The sequence below is a fragment of the Microtus pennsylvanicus genome, chromosome 13 (genome assembly GCF_037038515.1).
Source record: "Microtus pennsylvanicus isolate mMicPen1 chromosome 13, mMicPen1.hap1, whole genome shotgun sequence".
Classification (NCBI taxonomy): Eukaryota; Metazoa; Chordata; class Mammalia; order Rodentia; family Cricetidae; genus Microtus; species Microtus pennsylvanicus.
Window position 1 is genome coordinate 45,298,836 of NC_134591.1, and position 26,220 is coordinate 45,325,055.

Sequence of the window (26,220 nt, forward strand, 5' to 3'; positions counted from 1 at the left end):
TGTTTTTGCTTTATAGTTTTGGGGTACCCTTGAAAGGCCAGGTAAGGCAGCTTTTCGTATCACCAGTGGCATAAATCTTAATGATACATCATAATGATACATATGGCATGTAATCCTACCACTCAGGACACAGGCAGGAGGATCATGAGTTTGAAGTTAGGTTGAGCCCATGTAGTGAGATCCTAACTTTCAAAAAAGAAAAGAAGAAAAAAATTGCTATGTGATAAGTGATCACTAAAGTTTAAATAACAAGCATTTTACATTGAATTGAAAGACTACACCACTCCTATTTTTAAATCTCCTAGTCTACACTAAATATTTCTCCTCTTTTGAGACAGAATATCACTGTATGTCCCAGATTGACTTCTGATTTGCAGTCCTCCTGCCTCCATCTCCCAGATGCTAGGACTGAGGCATGTGCCACCATGCCTGTAATTTCTATGTTTTAAAGTCATGCTTTTAATCTCTGTGAGTTCGAGACCAGCCTAGTCTACAAGAGCTAGTTCCAGGACAGGCTCCAAAAACCACAGAGAAACCCTGTCTCAATAAACAAAAAATAAAAAAATAAAAAATAAAGTCATGCTTTTAACGTTTATTGTATTTTTATAAACTTTTCTTCCCATAGATTGCATTAAAATTTTAAACTCAACCAGAGCTCACTAGGTAAAACCTATTTTCAGAAAAACGAGAAAGTAACATTATTCCCAGAGTTCTCTAGGTAAAACAAGTAGTGAATGTTCTTTTATAAAAAGTCTTCATTATTTTTCTTATTCATTCATCTTTTGGTCTTTTAAATGGCAGTATCCCTCTGAAGAAGATATGATTGAATGGGCAAAGAGAGAAAGTGAGAGAGAAGAAGAGCAAAGACTTGCCAGACTCAATCAGCAGGAACAAGAAGACTTGGAACTGGCCATTGCACTTAGCAAGTCGGAGATCTCTGAAGCATGAAGTCAGCAGTGCTGTTCTCGAATACTGAAGCTATTTACCATGTGCATTAAACTACCTGTGAGCACGGGATACAAAAAGTTTGAGAGTCCTATAAATGTGACAAAAGTGTAACTTGGTTTTTGTTACTGTTTTTTTTTGGGGGGGGGTTCTATTTCAACTGTGTCCTTTATTTTCTTCTTCCAAAAGCAGTACCCTAATTAGACAGCTTCCTCTAGACCCCTGTTCTGGTGTGCATTTACAGTGAGCTCTTGCCTGCTTATACTATTTCCTGTAAAGCTAGAGCTAAGCCTCTGCGTTCTAGAACCTAGCAGATCTAGTTTTGCGCTGTGCTGCCCTTGTTCTGTAGTTCTGAAAGTGTGCAAGTATTCTCCCTGAGCTGAGTGGTTGAAGGAGGGAAGGGAAAGATCATCCTGTTTCTTTTGATCGGTACAAAACATTAAAAAAGCAAAGTGCATTATATGTACTTGTGGAGAAGATACATTTTGTTATTTAGAGACGGGGACACACTCTCCACTATTGAGAACTAGATGAATTACGTTAAACCATTATGGTTCCAGGCTCAAGTAATTCCTAAATAAAAGCATTACAGCCTTGTGTGTGAAACACATTTTTAAAACAATTTTCTCTGGACCTAAAGAATTTTAAGATTAATTACTGCGTATTTCCTAGTTTAAAAAAAGTGCTTACAAATAAAATTTGTAAGGAAATGTTCATTTTAAGTGCTAATGAGGAAAACTTGTGACTTAAAATGCAACCTGTTAGTTTAAGCAAACACTTAGCCTGAACCCGTCTACCTTAGCAGCTGCACTGACCTTAGTTCAGAAGTGTCCTGAACTAGAATTGGAAAGTACTTTGGCTTTCATTATGTTTTGTTTCTTTAGTGGGGCCCAGCTATTTGCAGTGATTTAATGGAAGAAGTAACACATATCCTCTTACTTTTTGTCCATCTTAGTAGTTTCAATTACTTCGTTTGCTTGCTTTGGTTTTTTTTTTTACTTATAAAATTAAAAAACTGCCCCCCACCCAAAATCCTGGTTTTTAAATTGAGAAAAAATTAAACAGACTTGCCAAATTATCAGAACCTTGCCTTTGTTAAAAGCCCATCTTCTGCTCGACTGGCCGACAGCTGGCTTTGAAATGGACTGTGAAGTAGACTATAAATTGTATCTTTTTTTTTAACACGAGTTACTAATTTAGTGTTTTCAACACCAAGATAAAAATGACCCTATAAAATAATTCAAAAATTTTAATTTTTAAAATTAAAAAGTCACAAGTTAAGGTGGTATTGAACTGTGTTGACCAGTAATTTACTGCCTGTCCTGTAAATAAATTTACAGCGGCTAATCAGTCCATCTTGAAATGGTGCTTTTTCTTTCTTTACACACACTATTGGATGGCTGGAATTTAAAACAAACTTAAACCACTTTCTTGCACTGCTAACTTTTTTCTACTTTTGTAAATAAATATTTCAGCATAAAGTCATACATGTGAAGTAAGGGCTGAATCATAATCCCAAGGCTTTAGTGGTGATAGCTAATCCAGTGGCCTAAGTATTTGCTGCAGACAGTGACGGCGAAGGTCAGGCTAGGAGTTGTGGTAGGCAGTGTTCTCTGTTCTCCTTTCCTCTCACGCTTCAGGAGAAAGGTAAGTTGACTTGAATAATCTTCTTTTGCACTGAGAGAAGTGAAAAATGTTTGAAATGCTTTAAAAAATTTTAATTAAAGAAAACTCTGGACATATTAAATATCTGTAACTTATAAATAGCAACTTTTGATGTGCAGTAAAGTTTGCCCTAATCTCCATGCTCTTAGCTGAGTCCTAGAGACTCATCCTTGGTTAAGATGTGTATACTCCGTGGGCCAATATCATACTAAAATGTGTATATATTATATAAACATATCTATATCTTCATGCTTGATTGTATAGGACAAATGTTTTAAGAGTCATTTGTGATGTTTTATGGTGTTGACCCTGGCTCCAAAGCCTGCGCTTGAAATAAAGATGAAATTTTAACCATCTTTTACCTATTTGTTCAGCTTTATTTGAGCTTTCTTCATAGAATTTTTCTCATGTTTCAAACTTATAAATTATAGTTGTAATTATAAGAATAATAAACATTAAGAAATAAAAAATGTACTATCATTTTGCATTGAAGTTTTGCACTGTTCTCTGAGGAGGGACAGGTGTGCCATCAGTATACATTACCTGTATGAAGTGTCTTAGACAGTGTTATCTAGAACAAATAAACGTTGACAATCCCTTTTTGTTACTTTGTCCTGTTTTGTGAAAGGAAGCTAGGAAATGTGTCTACATAGAGATAGAGCCTGAGATCCGTGGTTGTAGCTCTGTTGAGAAGGACCTGTGCCTGTGTTCTTAGGAAGCTCCTGGTCTCGAATCCTGTTCTGCCATTTTTGAGAAAGTAACTTTCAGAAAATTCCTTAAGTGCCGGGCGGTGGTGGCGCACACCTTTAATCCCAGCACTCGGGAGGCAGAGGCAGGCGGATCTCTGTGAGTTCGAGACCAGCCTGGTCTACAGAGCTAGTTCCAGGACAGGCTCCAAAACCACAGAGAAACCCTGTCTCGAAAAAACCAAAAAAAAAAAAAAAAAATTCCTTAAGCCAGACGAGGTGGTGCATGCCTTTAAATCCAGGAGGAAGGAGCAAAGAGACCTCGGAGTTCTGACCAGGCTAGTCATATGGCTAGTTCCAAGTCAGCCTGAGCTGCATAGAGAGACCTCTTAAAAACAAGCAACAATAACAACAAAAGAAAGTTCTTTAGCTTCTGGTTCCCTTTACTTCATCTTCTTCACTAATGAGTTAGACAGTTTAACTTTGGATGGTTTCCTTTTCTTTTTTTTTTTTTTTTTTTTTTTTTTGGTAGATTATGGAGGCCTTGCTGTGTCAGGCTAAGCTCCAACTCAGTTCTGCCTTGTTTTCATGAGTGGTTGGGACTATAAGCATGCAGTACCCCACTCAGCTTGATGCCTATTTAATATTAGCTCTTTTTCTTTTAAGGAAATCATCACCACCACGCTGGGTCCTCGTGCCTCCCAGACCAGCACTTCCCTCTGAGCTCTTGTCCCAGCCTCACATAGTAGACGTGGATGTGAACCCCTATGGCAAGCATTTTGTGTGTGTGCTTGTGTTTCTTGTCTAGTTTTCATGGTAGGACTTAGTAGGGAAAGTTTTTAATCATATTTTGGAAATGGGGGACCTAGTGCTCAGAAGGTTAAAGCAATATATGTTTACATAGCTAACAGGTAGGTGAATTGAGTCCTGATCCTTTGATTCCAGTGTTGTATTTTGCATACCTTCCCTCATTTTGTGTTAAAAAAATGCTTATAGAAAATGATAGGAACTGGACATAGTGGTCACATTTTTAAAGCCATCATGATCCTCCATGTTGAACAGGTATCTGTCTACTTGGTCTTCACTACCATCACTGAAAAGGACAGGCACTGTCTCCATTTTTTCAGAAACACCCAAATGAGAACCCAAGAAACTAACTCCAGAGCTTCACTGCTACTGGCTGTTCTTAATAGAGATAAACCAGAGCAGAAATGCCACAGGAAGCCGGGCGATGGTGGCGCACGCCTTTAATCCCAGCACTTGGGAGGCAGAGGCAGGCGGATCTCTGTGAGTTCGAGACCAGCCTGGTCTACAAGAGCTAGTGCCAGGACAGGCTCCAAAGCTACAGAGAAACCCTGTCTCGAAAAACTAAAAAAAAAAAAAAAATGCCACAGGAGCCCGTGCGTCTCTCTTAGTGGAATTGCATCGTTCCTAAGACCCAGCATTCTTCAGAGCCCAGTGTGGTGGTGCACACTCTTAATCCCAGCACTAAAAAGGCAGAGGCAGGTGGATATCTTGAGTTGGAGGTCAGGCTTGTCTACATAGAGTTCCAGACCAGCCAGAGCTGCATGTCGAGACTATCAAGAAAGAAGGGAAGGAAGCAAGCAAGCACTGATTCTCCAAGGGCCTAGAAAGATGGCTCCAGTGGTCATGTGCATTTGTTGCTTTTGCTAAGACTAGAGTTCAGTTCACCCACACTGATTGCTCACGACTGCCTGTGACTCTAGCCCCAGGGATTGAATGCTCTTTTCTGGCCTCATAGGCACAGATATGAACATACACATAATTAAAAATAAATTTTGGATTAAAAATAAATTTTGGATAAAAGTATTATCCAATTAATAGTCTTGTTTACCTTACATGAGTTGCTGACATGAGAATTCAATTGTTAATTATTAACATTACCCTAAAACTGTATGACAGAAAGGGTCTTGCTTTTTATTAAAGGAGTATAAGTTTAAACCAGGTGATGGTTTATTCCTAATAAGACTAGCATTCTGGATGCTGACAGGAAAATTCTGGGAATTAAAGGTCAGCCTGGGTTACAAGTTTGAAGCAAGCTAAGGCTACATAGTGAGACTTTGTCTCACAAACAGTGGAGAGCTGGGGAGGGAAGGACCTAAAACCAGAAGGCCAAAGAAAACACTGGGCAAAAAATGTAGAATAGCAAGTGATGATGGCTCCGTAGGAAGTCCTGACTAGGGAAATAGAGGTCCTGGTTCAATTCCCAGCAACCACATGGTGGCTCACAACCATCTGTAATGAGATCTGTCGCCCTCTTCTGGTGTGCAGGCACACATACAGGCAGAATGTTGTATACATAATAAATAAGTAAATGTTTAGGGGGAAAAAAAGGCGGTATATCTACTTTTAAAAAGTTTCAAGTAGCCTAGTGCAACTAACATTGCATTTGTGGGTAAGGAACAAGATGTGTCAGATCTCCTTGGTAAATGAGGAAATTGCTTTAGGGAAAAAAAAAAACAACTATGAAGTCATCCAGTTGAGAAGTTTACCCTAAGTGTTATGCCTGAATCCTAAAAGATTAACGAATTATATGATCACCAGGCCATGGTAGTACATGCCTTTAATCCCAGCACTAGGGAGGCAGAAGCAGGTGTATCTCTGTGAGTTTGAGACCAGCCTGGTCTACAGAGCAAGTTCCAGGACAGCCAGGGCTACATAGAGAAAGCCTATATCAGGAAATAAACAAAACTCATAGGCTCTGAGTAGATGTTAGTGAGAGGAAAGGGCTAACACTAGATTTGGCAGCTGAGGATGGCCTGGAAGGCATATCAAATGGATGGTTGGAGCCCACCCTCAGTTTATGATCTACTAGATCAAGTGTAGGATCCAAGGCCACGCATTGTCTGATGTGTATTTGGAAAGGTTGAGTCTCCAAGACGCTTCACATCGGTGGCATTTTTTGCTTTAGTAAATTCAGTCTGCTCTAAGGTCGGACCTTTCTTCAGAAACTTGATTTCATCAGTAACCAAGGCAGTATCTATTAATCAAGTTGGCAAGAACAGATGGAAGAACCGGAATGCCACTTTCCCCTTAGCATTGTCACTGGACTTTGCCCACAGTAGATTGAATGAGTTCTTCCTTCCTGGTGTACAGGCCCGTCTTGATCTCAGCTACCTGGGTCACAGGCATGGTTTTCTAGATGAATGTGTTGATCAAGCTGACGCCTGGTTTGGCTGGTTGGTTGGCTGTCTATCTCTTTGGAGTAACTGCATACCTTTGCTTTTGAGTCATTGTATGTCTCTTTCAGTGTGTTAAAGGGCATCGTTTTAGATCTCAGGAGATAGAATTTGTCATTGAATATGTGCTGGGTCACAAGACAAAAATTAAAGCTCTTTTAAAAAATCATATCAAGTTCCGGTCCTAACGTTGTATATGTTCTGCATGAATGAATGATAGAAAAATCATCTTGAGCCAGGGACGGTAGTATAATGCCTATAGTCTGAACTGTGAGGCTGAGGCAGAGGATTGTCTGTATTCAGTACTCAGGATGCACTTCGTGAAGAAAGTTGACTACCACAAGTTGCCTTACTCACACACTCAAAAATGAGAAAGATGAAAAGAAGATAGAGAATGTGATAATCCATTTTAAGAACATGTTGATCTCTGAATAAAGGGGATAAAGCGGATTTCCCTTAAAGTCATTTATATAGAATACTTTATTTCTTATCCTGGATGAAGTTATCACTGAAGGAGGTGCACAGAACACCGCTACCAGAACTGCTCTGGAGGTGGTTGCTCACCTGCATAACGACACTTGCAGTCTGTGTTGTTACTGTCCTACGTTCAGTGGCGAGAAAGCAGGACAGGGAGGTTAAGTAACTGGCCTGAAGCCAAGGGGTGGGAAGAATATTCTACCTCAGGACTATTACAAGATGCAAACTAATATGAGCTTGGCAGAGTGGCTCCTAAGTGCCTACATCCTCAGAACTTGCATGGCAGGCAGGCTGCCTGACTATTCAATCCTACCTCTAACACCCTCCCGGCATGTGTGTTGTTGGACGAACTCTCTGCCCACCTGACTCAGTTACTAAAGCTGAGCTGTGGAGACTGGACAAATGAACAGTTTGGTGGCTAAAAGGTGTTGCTACTCTTGCAGAGGACTCGGGTTTAGTTCACAACAGCCTGTAGTTCCAGTTCTGGGGACTGGACATGCTCTTCTGGCCTCTTGGCAGTGTGCAGATGTGGTACACTTAGTACATGCAGCAGGACACCCAGACTCATAAGAAGAAACCTTGAGAAAAACCCAAGATGTAAAAGGACACAAGTGATAGGGTTGCTCTGAAGAGCCAGTTGAGTTTAAAATAATGCCAAATACTGTTCTAAATCGACACTGAGAAGTGGGAAACGCCCAGAAGGTTCAGAATCTTAGGTTGAACCCAAGCTTCTGACTCAATCTGAGAAGCATTTCTCAGCTTTCTGAGCTGAAGGGGGCGGGGGGCACTGACTACTGCCCAGGTAGGTCTTGTTTTCCACACGGGAGCTGGTGTGTAAACCCTCCCTGTAGTGCCTGCTACTGATAACAACTGTGTACCCATTCCCTCACTCGCTCAACTGTGTAACTAGGTTCCAGGAAAGACAGATAGGGGTGCCTCCTCTGTGCCCGCAGATAAAAACCCAAAGGTTGGAGCTTGGCATGGTGGTTTTTGCATGGAATCCCAGCACTTGGGAGGCTGGGGCAGGGAGATTGTACAAGGGCAGCCTAGGTTACAGAGTGAGACCCATCTCAACAAAACAAAAATCGAGGGGAGGAAGGAAGGGGAAAAGGAGATATGAAGAATGAGACCAACTTTGTGGATTACTACTAAAAGCATGTAGTGTTGGGCTGGTGACATGGTTCAGCGGGTGAAAAGCACTTGCCACCAAGACTGCCTTGAACCCAGTCCCCAGAACACACGTGGGGGGAAGAGCTAGTTGGAAAGTTGCCTCTGAACTCCAAATGCATGCACAACAGTAAAATGTTAAATTATAATTAAAAATTAGTTTTCAAAAAGTTGAGAAAAGTAGACAAAACTGTAGCCTCTGTACAGGGAGACACTTCTAGGAGGAGAGCCTAGAAATCCACTGTCAGTAGACTGGTGTCTGGGTCTGGAGGAGACCAGGGTCCTTATTCCCAAGGTTTCTTGTGTGAGTCCAGGGGAGCCCTGGCTGTCTTCGGTGCTCAGTGCTGCTGAGTTGAACCAGGCTCTGTGGACCCAGGGGTTTTTTTTTAAAGGTTTATTTATTTATTGTGTATACAACATTCTGCCTCCATGTATGCCCACATGCTAGAAGAGGGCACCAGATCTCATTACAGATGGTTGTGAGCCACCATTTGGTTGCTGGGAATTGAACTCATGACCTCTGGAAAAGTAGCCGGTGCTCTTAACCACTGAGCCATCTCTCCAGCCCCTGGACCCAGGGGTTTCTAAAGCCTGTGGCTATACGCGAGCTGGAATGTCCACGTCTGGACACACTAGTTTTGTAGTTCAATAGACAGCATTCTCAGGCTCTTATTGGTCTCCCTGGACACTGAGGTGTGGTCAGGGAAAGGGGGAAATGTCATCTCTGCTCTGCCTAGCAGGGATGAGTGAGTGACTACCCAGATGGTCTACTTGGGGCAGCTATCCCCAAGCAGGGCCAGAGACCACAGGCAGAATGGAACCATGGGGCATACGGATGAGAGCCACCTAGCTCAACTCTTCAACGTGGTCTCGGAAAGTCAACCCCTCTCTGTACCTGAGTTCTGCCTACTGCAAAAGGGAGGTATGTGGTATTTAGTAAGTTGAAGATTAGGATTTGGTGTAAAATGTGTGACTCAGAGGTTGGCATATTGGAAACTCCTGACTGGGGAGAGACTCAGTCATGATGCATGGGCGGACAGGAGGCTCCTGGGAAGCAGACGCAGCCCCCAGGCTCTTACAAGAAAGCCTTCAGGAGGTCATGAATCCAAGTGTCTTCAAGCTGCTCCCCTGCCTACTCTCGATAACTGAGCTTGAATAAGCCCCACAGTTGCCTGCTGAACTGCACTGGTGGGGTGCCAGAGCCCATTCTTCCTGTTAGTGGTTGTGGAAGATGCTGAAAACGCACATGACCCACCAAGAGGCTGTCTCACACCCCCCATCCTCCCACCCCCTGCCGAATCTGTAAACTGGCGCCTGCTCTGGCCTGCAACCTTCATCCTAGCTTCACCCCTCCTGCTCCCTGCTCCCCGCTTCCGTTTGTGCTCAGTGCCTGTCTCTTGGCCCAGTTGGAAGCGGTTAGCCCTGGAAAGGCAGTGGAGCCACCTTTGTCAGGTAGAAACCCAGATAAGACCATCGCCACCCATCAGTACAGGGGCGAGGCTGTAAGCCTCCAATGGCCCGGTGCATGGTCCAGGACAAACTTGGCCCTCTCTGTGCCCAAGGATGGGTCTCGATCAGTTGGAGATCCGCGTCTGGTTCTGGATGGGGTGGATGGGCTCTTGTCCCCCAGGCTGCAAGGATGTTTGCAACCGAGGCGGCTGCCAGGGCGGGGAGGAACTGGGCCCGCCCAGCGTGAGACGTCCAGGTACTGCCACCTGAGAGTCCCTGCCACAGCCGTCACCGCGAGGGGCCGCCAGCGCCCCTGTCCCAGCCAGCCTGCGCCTATGGCCTCCTTGACCACCTGGAAGAGGGTGGCATCCAGGAAAAAAGACTGCAGGTACAGGGCGGGCAGGCGGGCGGGCAGGCGGGCGGGCGGGAACTCCGCGAGGGCCGTGAGTGCCGACGGGAGGGACAGCTAGAGAGCGGGTTGGAGACAGCGAGTCACTGCTGAGCTTGCGGCTAACTGCTGCCCTAGGGCAGCCCAGGGCCTCCTGCGTCCCCACTTGCTCCCTGCTCACTTGCACTAGCCTGGAGTCGGTTGGGTCTAAGGATAAAGGGTTGCATTTCACACCACTTAAGCCTAGCTGCTAGTGTCCCTGAGCGGGCCCTTGGGGCTTGCAGGAAGGAGGACAATGACAGCCCTGTGCCCCACCTCCCCGCACAAGTTCATCATCCTCTTGGGTTGAGAGGGGCATCTTGATCCCCAGCCCCAATTCGGAAAGATGTGCGCCAAAGTTCCTCCACGTTCAACCCTGCAGGGATGCACCATTGCTCTCTTCTGGGTGTCACTTCCCCAGCTTCCCCCAGATCCTGACTGAGCTGGTGCCTTCAGGTGTGTTTGCTATCAGAAGGAACAGTCCTGACCTGATCTCCTCACAAGTCCTGCACCCTTGCACAGCTGCTGCTCACGCTGTTGTCTTCCGTCCATCCGTCTGTCCTAAACCCCCCTAACTTGACAAGCCCCAGTCTTAATTCTACATCTTCACCCCCAAACCTGTTCCTCATCCCACGTCCCTGTCTCAGCGAATAACACAGTCATCCGCTGAGTTGCCCAAGCCTGACACCTGGGAGTCATCACTGACCCCTCCCTCCTCATCCCTTCCCTAGTCTCCGCATCCTGCTGATTTTATCTCCAGGATGTCCAGGACTCTGCTACACTGTTGCAGCAGCCCCTGGCTCTCCCCGTGCCTTCAGTCCTCCCCCTGCACGCATCCTTCTTAAGTACAAACCAGATGCACCTCAGTTTTCTTCTTAAAGACTCTTCCAGGGCTCAGTATATAGTTTGCCTAGCATGCAAGGTCCAGGACCTGGTGAGTTCAGGTTTGAAACTGGCCTGGATTATATAAGTCTCTGTCTAGAAAGCAAGCAAGCACTCCCACCACAGCCTGTGGCGGCTCTCCTCCTGGAAACTGAGGTAGTGGCTGCTGCCTTGTAGCACTCCGGTTGGGCTGCAGTTGCTCAGCTCTGCCTGGAAGACAATCTCTCCACTCTTCGACACTTTATAAAACTCAGTTGAGGTATCCTCTTTAAAAATTTCATCTGAGCCGGGCAGTGGGGCAGCACATGCCTTTAATCCTAGCACTCAGGAGGCACAGACAGGTGGATCTCTGTGAGTCCGAGGTCAGCTTGTTCTACAGAGTGAGTTCCGGGACAGTTGGAACTGTACAACAGAGAAAACCTGTCTTGAAAAAACAGTAAGAAAATGCCATCTGATCCAGGTGGTGGTGGTGCATGCTTTTAATTCCAGCACTCAGGAGGCAGAGACAGGCAGATCTGAGTTCAAGGCCAGCCTGGTCCACAGAGCGAGTTCCAAGGACAAGCTCCAAACCTACAGACAAACCCTGTCTTGGGAAAAAATAAAATTCCATCTGAGTCACCATCTTTTTAAAATTAATTTATATTGTATTTATTTCTTGGGGAGTTAGTTGCGTGCCACAGTACACCTGTGGGGGTCAGAAGACCATGTGGGTCCCAGGGGGAGAAGTCAGGTCAGCTTGACTGCAGGCACCTGTGCCCACAGAGCCATCTGGTGGCTGAGTCTTCAAGTCCAGGACATGCGCACCTTTTGCTCTCTTTATGGTTCTCACTCAGTCTCTCAGTACACTCTGGGGATCTCTTGCCTTGTTTTAAGCATTGTGTGAGGCACTGTGGCCACAGTTTGAGTTCAGACACAGAGGCGTCTCATCTTGGAGACCATATTCTCATAAAAGACACCAACATAAACAAAAGCAGACCGAGGGACATCAGAAATAGGAGCTGCGTAAAATTTGCAATAAGATGATAGATGTGGGCTGGAGAGATGGCTCAGAGGTTAAGAGCATTGCCTGCTCTTCCAGAGGTCCTGAGTTCAAATCCTGGCAACCACATGGTGGCTCACAACCATCTGTAGTGAGGTCTGGTGCCCTCTTCTGGCCTGCAGGCATACACACAGACAACATAATAAGTAAGGATATAGAACTGCTGCTCCCAAAGCGGGAGATTCTTCCTGGTTTTTTTTTTTTTTTTTTTGGATTATGCTGGATGATAGATATGTATGCAGTGTTGTATAATAAAGATTTTCTTGTATATAATATTGCTTAATTAATATTAATGTTGAAATATAGGAAAATGAGTTGTCATTTCTGATAAAGATACAGCTGTGGTCTATGGTCTAAAAGCAGCCAATTAAACGGCCTATTTCTAGTGAAAATGAAACAGATTATTATAGTGAGGAAACAAAGTTGTAAAGAGTGATTGTAGTTCAAACTGGGAAACCTTTTTCCCCCTCAATTGTGGGAAATAAATGTGAAATAAATGTTCACGTCCTCAGTGTGCAATTCAGAATACCATCTGTATATGTTCTTTTCTATATCTTCTTTTCTTTATGGATTTTTCATTTGGGTTAATGAAACTTTTTCTATTTTGTTGTTGTTGTTTTGCCATTGTTTTTAGGCAATTCCTATTCTTGTCAGATCCAATAAAGAATGAGTAAAAAACAAAAAAAAAAAAAAGATGATGGAAGCATCATAAAAATGGAGTATGCTCAGAGCCTCCCAGAGTAAGAACAGGTTCGTGTCCAAGCCCAAAGTATATCTGAGGAAGCAGAAAGGGGCTGAGTATCAAAGGTCCGGGAGCTCAGAGAAGTAGGTTGATTGCTGAGGAGGACAAGATACCCCGACTGACAGACATAAAGAAGCTGGGTGGTGTCTGGGAAGATTTCTCCCAGTCTAGGCCCCGCCAGTGAGAATGCATATGAATGCATATTCATAGGATGCATGCATGTTTCTTGTGTCATTGTGTGGAGAGACCAGAGGCAGGGAAACCGGAAGGGAGGCAGATTGATGACCTAGGAGAGGGAGGCTGCGGGGGTGGGGGGTAGGGTGGATTATGAGAATGGTGGGACTGGGAGAGAGAAAGTAAGCAGAAAGAGCAAAGATTTGGTAAAGCAGCAGACCGCAGAGTCACCGGGATAAAGGGCGGGGCTCTGGTCAAGTAGACGCCTCTGTGTGAGTGGCCTGCCCTCCCGTGACTTCAGACTTCTGCAGTTGCTTGCAGACAGCACTGAGGCGTGGCTGGTGTTGAGTAAAGGCAGGTTCACTTCCTTCTTGGTGGAGTGTTAGAAAATCTTCCATCCTAGATCTTTTCCTTGAACAGAAGAGATTTGGACAATTTCAGGGGGTCAGAAGTGGCATTTTCCACAGGACTATTAGGGAAATGAATGGGATCGCCCTGAAGCCTGTACACCTTAACAGGGGCAACAGGGGCGTCACCCCCTACCTGACCTGAAATCCACTCCTTAGCCCAGCTCAACCACAGCCGCCAGGTATGGCATGTGCTGGGAAGAGGGCCTTCAAGGCCTGGGCTGCAAAGGTTTAATCTCATCCTTGGGCAGAGCTAGGTGGGAGGCCACTGCTGAGGTTTTACTCATTTTTTTTCAGATTCTTCAAGTCGAGGTGACTCCCAGGCTTGTGATTTAAGTCCCCAAGTTTCTATAGTGTTGACTATTTTCCTTCTGGGATTTCGGCCTCCCACGATGCTCAGATAAGAGACTGAGAGGAGACGTGCTCCGCGTGAGCCTCAGTCCCTGGTGACGTCATGAAAACCTTTCTGAGGAAGCTTTGTCCAGCTTTCTGAGGGCAGGGACAAAAACATGGAACAGTGAGGAGCTTTGTTTTTTTCCCTTGGTTTCTCGAGACTGGGTTTCTCTATGTATCTTTGGCTGTTCTGGAACTAGCTCTGTAGACCACGCTGGCCTCAAATTCACAGAGATCCGCCTGCCTCTGCCTCCCGAGTGCTGCAATTAAAGGTGTGTGCTACCACAAGAAATAGGTTTTTGGGGTCACAGCTTGAGATCTGCCAGTATCCCTGAAAGATACTCATCACCTCACTTTCAGTGGCCAGCTCCTCTGTCTCCTAATGCTCATCTGATTCTTTCTGTAGCTCCCTGGCTACCAAGCCCTCAGACAGTGCCGGAAAGCAGCGTACCCAGAGACCGCACAGGCTTCTGGGAATCCTAACTTCGAGATAGCAAGTATGACTTTGGAGAGGGTGTTAGACCTCCTTTGCTTGTTTGTTTGGTTGCCCCGAGTTTTCATTTTGCTTTCAAGACAGGGTCTCATTGTGAGGCTCTCCCAGGAAGCCCCTGAACTCTCTGCAATCCTGCCAGGGCCCTCCGAGTGCTGGGGCTGCTGCGGGGTGACATGACCTCATCTGTCAAATGGAGGATATGTCCTTGTTCAGCTCACGTTTAGGCGATCATGTGGGTGTAGTTTCTGGCACGCCTAGGAAAAACAATCTCAGGGAAAACGCCCCATCCTCTGGCTCTTAGAGCCTTTCTGTCCCCTCTTCCATGGTGTTCCCTGAGCCTTCGGTATGAGAGGTGTCGTAGATGTATCCGCCGGGACTGGGCTCCACAGCTCTGCGTCTTGATCCTTTGCGGTTTTCTGTGGTGGTGTCTGTCTGTTGCAAAGAGAGGTTTCCTTGATGAGGACAAATGTTGAATACAGTTAGGGATTATGCTGGTTTAGTAAAATGGTGGTTCTAGGTTCTCCGACATCCACGAAGCCCTGGGGAGCTGAAATGACAGTAGACATGCTAATGTGGATGGGGGGAAGTCCAGGAGGCCTCAGCCCTACACAGAAAACCAGGGGTCCTCAGGGATCTGGAGAACTAGCCTTCCCCAGGGAAGAGCACACCGATTAGTTATCCAATACCAGATGGTCAGCCCTGAAAATGATACATATGAGTAACATTATACAGACTGAGCAGGCTGTACTTATGCATTTAGGAATTTATGTATCTAACTACAATTAATGAAAAAATTCATGAATTTGGAAGAGAGTAATGAGGGACTTTATAGGAGTGTTTAGTGACTGTATTTGTATAGATCATGCCCGCTGGAATGGCTCCCAGGGCCGTTTGCTTTGTGTGTGTGTGTGTGTGTGTGTGTGTGTGCACGTGTGCGCGCGCTTGCATTTCTCACATCATGGAAGTTGGGAAGCCCGCAAGGCCGATCCCGTGTCTGGTGAACGCCATCCTCAAGAGCGATGCTGTGCTCTGCCCTCTCTGGTGGCAGATGTGAGTCTGTCTTGGGCGTATTCTGTAAAAACCACGTCTTTCCCTGTTGCTGAGACAGCACGCTCTGACAGTAGCAACTCCAGGAATAAAGTTTACTCCAGCTCACAGGTTAAGGGTGCAGTCTGTCCCAACGGAGAAGTCAAGACAGCAGAAGCTTCAAGCTACAGGTCACATGGTGTCCACAGTCAGGAAACAGTGGGGACTGCGCATGTGCACATATATGTGTGCGTGTGTGTGTGTGTATTTGTGTGTGCAGGTGTGTACTTGCACGTGTGTGGAGACCAAAAGTCAGCCTCAGGTGTTGTCCCTCAGGAGATGCCCTTCTTGTCTTTCACTGGGGCCTGGGGCTCCGTAAGTAGACCAGGCTGGTGAGCTGGCGAGCCTGAGGAAGCTTCTTCCTGTCTTTGCCTCCCCAGTGCATGCCACCAGGCCTGGCTGTTATTACTGTCATTATCATTATTATACTTGTATGTGTGTATGTGTGTCACGCACGCTTCTGGAGGTCTGAGGACAACTTTCTGAACCTGGTTCTTCCTTTCCACTGTACATAAAGACATTTATTTTAAAACAGTTCTTAGCACACATGTAATTTCACCGTTTATTAAAGGTGAACGCAAATTTGCACAGCAGCAAGATGGATGTGCTCCTGTGTTTTGTTTTCTATTTATTTTATGTGTAATGTTTTGCACGCATGTTTTTGAAGCCATATATTCTAATACAACCTAACCCAAAGATGTATTAGCTTGATACTGAGGAATGATGGAGGGGAGATACTGGAAGTTTCTGGGGAGCTACAGAGATGGCGCAGTCCTGCATGTACTTGCTGCCCAAGCTTGAGGAGTTGATTTGAACCCCTAACCGTCATATAACAAGCCAGACAAGGCTGCATGTGCCTGGAACCCCAGTGCAGTAGGCGGCAAGTGATAGACAAGGATGCCCGGCATCCTCCAGTCCCCACCTGTGCACACGCCGGCACACTCACATGCATGGAACATGCGCATCCCCTTGTGTGTCATGATGAACCCGTGCACTGCAAGAGCGCTGTGCCGCATGGCATGACAGCAAGGTGTGCGTGTGTGCTCAGAGCCAGGGCTGCCGTGAAGCCACGTGGTGAGACATGGCCTAATGCTGCCAGAAACACCTTGGATTCACGACAGATTTGATTTTGAATTAATTTTTGTCGCAATGCGTTCAGAAGCCTTTTATTGTTGCTGAAATCCTTGCAACCCTCACATTCTGTTATGTAACTCCATGTGGGAGTGACAGCCTGTGAGGCTGTGCTGGAAGAGAGAAGCAACTCCAGCAGGTCGTCCTCTGCCCGCCACACGAGTGTGTGAGCCTACATGTACATACATAAACACTATACACACACACAGACACATACAGAGACACACACACAGAGACACACACACAGACACATACACAGACACACACAGAAACACACACACAGACACACACAAACACACACATTTTACATTGCAAAAAAAGTTAGACAGTGTTGGTGTACACCTTCAATCAATTCCAGTACTCAGGAGGCAGAGGCAGGCAGATCTCTTAGTTCAAGGCCAGTCTGGTTTACAGAGTGAGTTCCAGGACAGCCAGAACTACACAAAAACCCTGTTTTGAAAAACCAAAAAGAAAAAGAAAAAAGAAAAAAAGAAAAAAAAATCAGGAAACAGGTGTCCTGTCAGGTGTGGAGGGGACTGGGCCTTGGGAAGCTCTCTTACGTCTTTCAGGCTCAGTTGTTGGCTCAAGGTGGGGCTGAGCAGGTGATCTGAGTTGCGCAGGGATGATGAGATGAGTGGAAGCTAGGCCAGGACTCCAAGGGTCAGGAATGCCTGGGGGGCATCCTGCTGAGGTAGGTCTGGTTGCCTGGCTGCAGCCTCAGGACCACGGTGGTGATGGGGAGAGTTCTGACTCTCCTGCTGACCTCACGCGTCTCATTTTCCCTGTAAAGTGGGGAGAAGAGTAGAACCCAGAAGCCATCCCCAGGCACTGGCGCTACCACCTGCTAGGCCCCCTCCATCACATGTGGCTTGTAAGAATCCTTTGCCATGAGTTAGCCATTGCTAAGCTGATCTCAGAAGGAGCTCTTACCTCCCTAGGCCCAGTGTTCACGGCCAGGCACTCACGCACACAGAGACACAGTGACAATCTGACCAGGCCCCACCCTGAGTGATGTCCATGACAGTCAGACACACACAAACCTCTCTTCCTGCTCCTCCCCTACTTCACATAGACAGTGTCACCCAGAGGGGTCAGGGCCGGTCAAAGGAGGTAAGAGATGGGGGCCCAGGACCCAGCCAGGACTTCCTTAGAGAGCTGGCATCTGAAGTGATACACGTTCTTAATAAAATCTGGCTAAAGAGAATCAGAACTAATGGAAGTGAAAGCATCAGGACCTATCCACCTGACCTCTTCCATCTGTTGTGTCTGCCCAGCCCCTCGTGTGTGTGTGTGTTTGTGTGTGTGTGTGTGTGTTTGTTTCTGTCTTGTATAACCTCGATGGCCTGGAAGCCCTGAAGTAGCTAAGGTGACCTTGAATTCCTGAGCCTCCTGCCTCTACCTCTACCTCCCAAGTATTGAATTACACATGGGTGACATCAAGACAGGTTCTGTCTTTTTATTTGAAAAGCAACCTCTCAATGATAAACTCCTAGCTCCATCCCTGGTTACACGGATGAATGGAGTGTGTTCTGGGCAAAAGGAACAGCACATGCCCAGGCCTGGGGACAGGACTGCAGGGATGTGGCAGGGCTTCATCCAGGACTTGTCTCTTCTCTTCTCTTCTCTTCTCTTCTCTTCTCTTCTCTTCTCTTCTCTTCTCTTCTCTTCTCTTCTCTTCTCTTCTCTCTCTCTCTCTCTCTCTCTCTCTCTCCCCCCAGAACCACAAACTCCAGCTATCATCAGTGTGCCCTTTCACCTCCCCCTCTCTCACCCCAGAACCACAAACTCCAGCTATCATCAGTGTGCCCTTTCACCCCCCCCCCTCACCCCAGAACCACAAACTCCAGCCATCCTCAGTGTGCCCCTGCACACTCCTCTCTCTCTCTCTCTCTCTCTCTCTCTCTCTCTCTCTCTCTCTCTCTCTCACTCTCTCACTCTCTCACTCTCTCTTTCTCTCTCTCCCCCTCACCCCAGAACCACAAGCTCCAGCTATCCTCAGTGTGCCCTTTCACCCCCCCCTCACCCCAGAACCACAAACTCCAGCTATCCTCAGTGTGCCCCTGCACACTCCCATGCCTTTGTCTACACTGGTCCCTCATCTAACACACCCGCTCCCTACTTCATTAATAACCCACCTGTCAAGGCTCAGCTGTTTCCCATCTGCTCCAGAGAAACCCTCACTCCACATATGTGTGTGCGCATGTGCATACATGTGTACATACACAAACACACACACACACACACACACCCTCACCTGGATTCCTTATATAACAGTTGCTGTCAACAGAGGTCATTATGGCCAGCTTCTATGTGAGGCTACCAGATCTGGGCTGATTTTCACAATGCAGCTTCTGGCCTCAGCTCACACAGGGCAGCATAAGAACTCACAGTCGGGTCGGGGAGGGATGACTCAGTAGCTAAGAGCACTGGCTGCTCTTCCAAGGACCAGGGTTCAATTCCCAGCACCCACATGGCATTGTCGATAATTCCAGCTCCAGGAGTTCCCAAGACCTTCATAAAGATACACATGCAGGCAAAACACCAATACACATAAAATAAAAATAAACAATTCAAAACAAAACTCACAGCCTTTTCAGGCAGCCTATCTTTGTTGTTGTTTGAGACAGGGTTTCTCTGTAGCTTTGGAGCCTGTCCTGGAACTAGCTCTTGTAGACCAGGCTTGCCTTGAACTCACAGAGATCCACCTACCTCTGCTTCCCGAGTGCTGGGATTAAAGGTGTGCACCACCACCGCTTGGCCCCAGGCGGCCTATTTTGATGTGAACAGCAATCCCCCCCCAACCCCCCCCCCCTCACTTCTCCCTGCTCCTAATGTGAACCTGCCTGTCTCCTTTGGGATCTGGTCCAAGTCCTTCCCACCCCTGCTGCATCTGAAGGCTGTCCTCTCTTGCTTCCTCTTGTGACATCCTGGAGCTCAGGGCCAATCCAGGCAATTGGAATTGTCCTCCTGTCCCTTGCCTTTGTGAAGGGACAGCTCTAATCTAATGGTAGCCACGTGTTATGATGAGTCACAGTTAAGAGCATCTGGGGCCCAGGGTGGTGGCCCGTTAACTCTTAATGGGCCAGGACTCTCTGCTAGATCTTGTAGGCTTCCTCGGAGTCTGCAAAGCCACCCCAGGTCTGGGTGCATAGTGGGCATCTGGGGACTGCCCTCTAAGAGTGAGAGGGGAGGAGACCGAAGGGAGAAGGGACTGAGTATGAGCTCTGGAGTTAGGAGGGCTGAGTTGCAGTTCCTGCTTGCCACTTATTGGAGTGGCTCAACACAGGTCACATGGACGCGACTGGCCCCGTTGCCACATCTGGACAATGGCAATTGTAGGGATTGTTTGAGAGGACGAGTGTGAAGCCGCCTGCTAGCGGTGAGCGCTAACCCGCATAATTTCCTGCCTTCTGGTCTCTGGCAAAACACTGCCGCCCCCCCCCCCCCCCCCCCGCGTATCCCCTCCGCTCCTCCCGTTGGACAAGTGGTTAGAATGAATGAATGTTCACGCCTGACTGCAGAAGCTAGACTTTCTCTGCTCAGATAGCTGGGCAATGCGGCTGGACCGCGAGAGCTCAGGTGCGGGGCGCGCGGGGACCGGGAGCTGTGGCCTAGGGGAGGCGGAGAAGAGGCGGAGAATGTTCCCGGCCCCACGGGTGGAGGCGCCCGCAGTTTCCGTAGTTGTTGTCTGCGCCACAGCTCTAAAGCCCCGGCCGCGCCGACCTTGAGCGCCAGAGTCCCACCTGGGGTTGGAGGGATGGGATGGGGGGGGGGGTGGAGAGGGCGGGCGCTGCGCAGCCAGGGCGCGGCCATGGCCCCACTGCGCGGGTGGGCAGCCCGAGACCGGCCCGGCCCCGCCGCCTTCCCCGCCCCCCGGCGCGCCCCTCCCCTGCCGCCGCGTCGCGGGGATCCGGCCGCAGCACCTGGGCCGTGCCTGGCGTCAGGCGCGCGCAGCGATGACCACGGCCGGTGGCCCGGGAGCCCTGCCCGCGGGGTGAGTGGCCGAGGCAGCCCCGGGGCGCGGGCCGTGCGGGGTGGATGCCGCGGGACCTCCCAGGAGGAGCCCCAGGACCGCACTGCGGCTCCAGCCGCTGGGCAGCCCGCGCCCCGCTGCCTCCCAGGGACCCTGGCTCAGTCAACTGTCCCTCTGGGTCCCAACTTTCTCTCCCTCCTTGTGGAGTGTGCACCCATGGGGTGGGCCTTGTTACGATCAACCCTCCTTACAGATGAGGAAACTGAGGCATAGTACTTAAGTGACTTGCCCTCCATTATCCAGGAGGTAAGAGTGGGGAGTGAAATTTGAACACTGCATCCCCTTTAGGGTTGTTTAAGGTGTTTGAAGGGCTCTAAGCGGTGTGCTCCGGCCCGGAATATTGGGTGTAGCAGGAACCTTGGCTGTCAAGGTGGGTATTGTCACTATCAACGTGGCTATCTTGGTCGGCCCCACCCCCACCCCGCCGAAGTCCGGGTCAGACCCCCTACATTGTCCCCAGGCACTGCCAGCAGCTGTCTGGAGACAATCAGCAGCTCTGCTGTTCCTGGGTCTCAGTGCTTGAGGCGAGTCTCCCTGGCTGTGGGAGGTTGCTGGGCAGATCCTGCTCAGGTGAGCTGGGAGGGGTGCCCGCCCTACTTGGAGATCAGAACAGGGACAATATTTGCCAAGGGCCTGAGGCCTGACAGGTGAGCAAGGAGAAAAGGAGCCTGGTGCCACAGGACAGCTGGAAGCCTCCCCAGGGCCCGCTATGGTAGTATGGGTCTGAGTGCTTGGAAGTTTGGTGCCGGGGATATGGTGGCCTGTAGGAAGGCTAAGTTTTCCCTTCCTCATTTCTGTTGTATAACTTTGGTCAAGGCCTTCACCTCCCTGACTCCTGGCCCCTCCTTTGGAAAACACAAAGAGGCTGGGCTAGCTGTGCCCTCCCTGCCGAGGACTGAAGGCCTCACATCTGGAGCTTGGCCGGGTACTTTTCTGCACAACCCCATTTTTCATAAGGTAGACACAGAGCAAGGCTTCCATCCACGAATCCCAGACTTCCAGGCTGGAAGCCACCCTGATCCCTCTGGCTCACACACCCACGTCTATGCTTGAGTCCCTGGAATGACCCTGGGCTTCTCCAGCCCTGCTCTAAGCTTCCAGACAGCACAAATCTCTAGCACAAACAGAACAACTGTCTTCTTGTATGCCTGAGGGCCCACTCTTTGATGCCAAACAGGTTCATCTGTCCATTCCCCTGTCCCTGTCAGTGTTATCCTCGCGGGGTTTGAGCAGAAGAGGGCCAAAGCAGAAGCATCTCCATCTCCACCACAGACATTTACCTACTTAGTCACTCAGCAAACAGTCAGACCTCGTCTAGGTCTAACTCTGGGAAAGAATGGTCAAGTCTCAGATTTCCACCATATAACAATAATTTCTTGGTAGTGGTAATGGGTGGGTTGAGACAGTCTCATGTAGTCCAGGCTACCCTTGCATTCTCTATGTAGCTGGGGATGACCCTGAACTCCTGATGTCCCCATCTCTACCTCCCACCCAGGTGGGACTACAGGCCTATGCTACCATGCCCAGATAAAAAGTTGTGAAATGTTTTTAAGGCTTCAGAGGATATGATAAATAATTTTTAAGGATAGTTTGTTTTGTGTGTGTGTCTGTGTGTGTGTGTGCGCGCGCGCGCGTGCGTGCACGTGTGTATATGTATAAAGAGAAAGTCCAGAAGAGGGCATCAGAGCCCCTGTGCCTGTAGTTACAGGCAGTTATGAGCCACCTATGTGGGTCCTGGAACCAAACTCTGGTCCTCTGTGAGGATGGCACACATTCATAATCACTAAGCCATCTCCCTAGTCCCTATGGTAAATAATAAAATGGAAGCCAGGTGGTGGTGGCACACACCTTTATTTTCAGCACTTGGGAAATAGCGGCAGGTGGATCTCTGTGAGTTTGAGGCCAGCCTAGTCTGCAGAGCGAGTTCCAGGATAGCCAGGGCTGTTACACAGAGAAACCCTGTCTCGAAAATAAACAACAACAATAATCATAAAGCTGACCCCATGTTCTTGTCATGCTGTGTTGCCAGACATTAACCCTGTGCCCACACACTTTATTCTGTATTTAAGAGAGAAGTCTTGTTAGCGTCACAAAGCCCTCATGGAGCCCCCCTCCTGCCTTCCCTCTCCAGAGGTAACTGCCAGCCGGAATCGTGGTTTATCATTTCCCATTTTTATCCTCCTGCTGAGTATAGGAAAATCAAAAAACATCCAGTTTGGGGATGGGGAGTATTTTTGTTTGTTTGTTTGTTTTCCTGAGACAGGGTTTCTCTGTGTATCTTTGGCCGTCCTGGAACTCGCTCTGTAGACCAGGCTGGTCTTGAACCCAAAAAGATTCACCTGCCTCTGCCTCCCAAGTGCTGGGATTAAAGGTGTGCGCTTTTTGTTTGTTTACTTCTTTAAAGTTTGGGTTTGTGAGGTTTTGCCTTCTCGGTCCCACAGGCTGGTCTCTGTCACCCTATACCTGCTTCATCACCCTGTGTAAAGACTCCACGTGTTTACTCCCCTTGTTAGACATTGGGGTGGTTCCTTGTGTCCTGCTATTCAAACACAGAATATTCCTGTATGGCTGTCTTTTGCCTCTGTGGTGGCCCTCAAGGGTTACTGGTACACACTCTAGCACCGCCTCCCTCATCCCCTTCTTCCTCTTCCCCCGCCCCTCTTTATTTCCTTCTGTTAGGATCTCAATGTGTGGTCCTTGTCTGGCTTCAGACTCCAGATCCTTCTGCCTCAGCGTTCCTAAGTGCCGGGACCGTAGGAGTGCGCCACCACACCTGGCTTCTTCCTTTACAAAATCAGTGCTTGGGAGAGAATTGACAGCAATGGAAAAGAATAACCATACAGGGGTGGCAATGGCGCACCCATTTAGGCAGGTGGATCTCTGTCAGTTTGAGGCCAGCTTGGTCTACAAAGTGAGTACCTGGACAGCCAGAGCTGTTACACAAAGAAACCCTGTCTTGAAAAACAAAAACAAACAAAAAAAGAATAACCAGTAATAGTTCATGAGTACTTCCCACCTCTGTCCTTCCTCACAACCCTGGAGTGTAGGGACCATTAGGCCCATTGTATTGACAAGGAAATAAAGGCTTGTAAGGCTAAAGAACTTTCTGCTGGCTGAGGTGAGGCTCAGTTGTATGGTACGTGTCTAGATGTACAGAGCCCTGGGTTTGATCCCCTAGCACAGAATAAAGCTGGGCATGACGGAACATGCCTGCAATCCTAGTACATGGGAGGCGGAGGCAAGAGGATCAAGCTCATTCTTGGCTACATAGTGAGTTCCAGGCTGGCCTTCGATATAAGAGACCCAGTCCAGTCTCAAAAGACTGAAAACACAAAGCCTTTACAGGGTGATCAAGAGACTGCAGAGCTACATTGGCCAGACCAAGGCTGTCTGCTTTCAAAGCTCTAAGAGACCTTGGCATGTTAAGTCATGCCTTGGAGTACAGGCTGTGTGTAGCTAAGGGCCGCAGGAGTGTGGGGCTTTGAATGAAACCTCTTGACTGTACTGGAAGCTTAGAAAGGTCAATTCAGAGCCACAACCCCCTGTGGATACTCACTTCTAGAGAGTCCTGCACCACAAAAGGGCAGAACAGAGATAAAAATCCAGGCCTGGCTCTAGTCTACTCCCTGAGTGACTGTCCTGGCTGAGGTTAGGGTCGGTCTCCCAGGACTTTGTCGCCAGCCCAAGCCCATGACACAGGAAGATGGGAAGGGAAGAGGAATAGAGTGGCCCCAGCTGCCTGGCTCTCTCCTACCTCCCACCCCCACCCCGCAGCTTGCTTCTCACTGTGGCCTTCTGTGTGTGCATGTATGTGGGGGGAAGGGGGTTGGGGGAAGGGGGGTTGGGGGGAGGGGGTGAACGCGTATGTATCTGAATGGGACATCCTTGTGCCTAACACCCCATGGAGCTCTCCAACTCAGTGCCCACGCATCCCCATCCTTTACCCGTGCCTGAATGTCCTTAAGGCACAGCAGAGAGGCCACCATCACCACAAGGATGTAAGTTGGCAGAACAAGGTATCCTGGAACAGAAAGGACTTGGGGCCTCCTTCCTAGCCAGGGCAGGGGAAGCCTGGGGAAAACCCTGTGCTTTGCCCCTGTAGAAGCCCTGGGAGGAGTTGTCCAGGCTGCTGTGTCTTTGTGCTTATCTGTCAAAGGCAGATAACAGCTCAGCTGGGAGGAGGATTGAGGGAAATCATCCTGCAGCTAATTTAGATAAAGCTTGAGTGATCTCTTGGTGGATGGAGCGGCTGTCTGTGCTATTAATCCCATAGGAGTCTTCCTGGGCTCCCCGGCCAGGCCCTGCCTCATCTCTCCACCCAGTAGGCTTTCTGGACTGTCTTCAGCCTGTCGAGCCTGCCTGGCCTCCGAACCACCTTGTGGTACTGCCACCTTTACCCGCTCCATTCCCTTCATGGATTTCTTTCTGTGCCCTGGGTTCAGTGCGGTGCCATCTGGCTGAGATACCTTCTTGTGCCCAAGCTGAGTTAGGGCCTCTTCAGTCCCAATGCTTTCTACAGCCACAGCCCTGTTAACTGTGGCCGTCACTGCTCTGGTAGCTCAGGACCTTCTCAGAAGACTGAGCTCCTCAAGGGCAAGGTTCCAGTCTGGGGCCACTCTGTTCCCAGAGCCCAGACTGAGCAGCAACTAAGAGAGAGAGCTCAGTCAGTGTGGTGGGAGGGAAGACAGAGGAAAAATGGGTTCAAGGTTATTTCTGGGGGCGGGGGGGGAGTCACTGTAGACCTTCCTCACTTCAGTTAGGACAAAGAGGTGCTGTGTGTCTTTCCCACTTCTCCTTGGGATGTGGTGAGGGGTAGGATGTTGGCAAAAATGAGAGGGAGGCTTTTGCCTCTGCACTTGGTGGATGTGAGCCTCTTGATCCATGAGGCTCAGCCGATGGATACTGACATAGGCAGAAACTGAGAGCCCAACCCTTGACTCTGTGGTCTCGGCCAAGTCAACTTGGCCTCTGTGGCTCTGTTTTCTCATCTGCAGTGTGCATAGCCCCATATCACAAAGCACTTCGAGGGTACAAATGAAGAATGCCATTGAGCACTCGTAGCACGATGCTTGCAGCTTCCTAGTTAATTCACACAGCAGAGATGAATGGGTTGGACACTGGTTGCTAGGCTGGGCCCTGAACACAAAGGAAGACAGGCCTGCCAGGCTCCATGAGAGGAAGGTCAGCCTGCTTTGGGTGGGGCCTTTTATGACCGTGGAAAGGAAGTGAGTGGGTCTTCGCTCTCAGAGACATGAGGAGCCATGATGGATTTGAATTAACATGGTCAGATCTGTGCTTTCAGAAGGTATCCATGGCAGTTAAGACAGGGTTGAGTTAGAAGGGTGAGTGTTTCCTAAATTCTGCCTTCGGAACGATTTCCTGGGGGCTGGGTGGGTTACACTAGGCACCCTCTAAGATGCCCTCCTGAACCCCTTGACAGCCACAGGTCCTCCCTAGTGGTGGGAGCTGGAGGGTGACTGGAAACAAGCTGTGGTCACTGCACCTTTGAGACTCAGGAACCTCTGGTGGTCACTCAAGGCAGGGGAGGGGAGGTTTGGAGCTTGCACTGCATGAAGACTCAAAACCCAACCTCCTTCCTCTGCACTTAAATAGGGGCCCCTGGAGTTCCAGCCTCAGTGAACAGGAGGGGGCGTGGCTGGGAAGAATCTGCCAGTGGAGAAAGTATTTCCCTAAAAATGACAAACATTGGTTGATTTTCCTGCAAGAGCTGGAAATCCACGTTACCTTTGAGGACCTAGAATCCTAAAGTAAAATAGTGATTTTTATTTTTACAGTGTCAGGGTGGCAGCACCCAGGGAACCTG

General features: G+C 48.4%; 2 protein-coding genes across 7 annotated transcripts in view; both read left to right on the top strand.

The window, feature by feature from the left end:
* Eps15 (epidermal growth factor receptor pathway substrate 15) overlaps positions 1–3,212 on the top strand; it is a 99,361-nt gene extending 96,149 nt beyond the window's left edge. For all 4 annotated transcript variants that reach the window (XM_075946047.1, XM_075946049.1, XM_075946046.1 and 1 more), the window contains one exon: positions 802–3,212. In XM_075946047.1, coding sequence (XP_075802162.1) covers positions 802–948 — 147 coding nt within the window. In that variant the 3' untranslated portion in view covers positions 949–3,212. The remainder of the gene's footprint in view (positions 1–801) is intronic.
* Positions 3,213–20,154: 16,942 nt separating this feature from the next.
* Ttc39a (tetratricopeptide repeat domain 39A) overlaps positions 20,155–26,220 on the top strand; it is a 40,294-nt gene continuing 34,228 nt past the window's right edge. Inside the window, exon 1 of one of the 3 annotated variants that reach the window (XM_075945596.1) lies at positions 20,155–20,357. In XM_075945596.1, the coding sequence (XP_075801711.1) occupies positions 20,320–20,357 (38 nt within the window). In that variant the 5' untranslated portion in view covers positions 20,155–20,319. Of the gene's footprint in view, positions 20,358–20,529; positions 20,643–20,749; positions 20,767–26,220 lie in introns of those variants that run through there. The other 2 variants (XM_075945593.1, XM_075945594.1) reach the window with 2 other exon arrangements.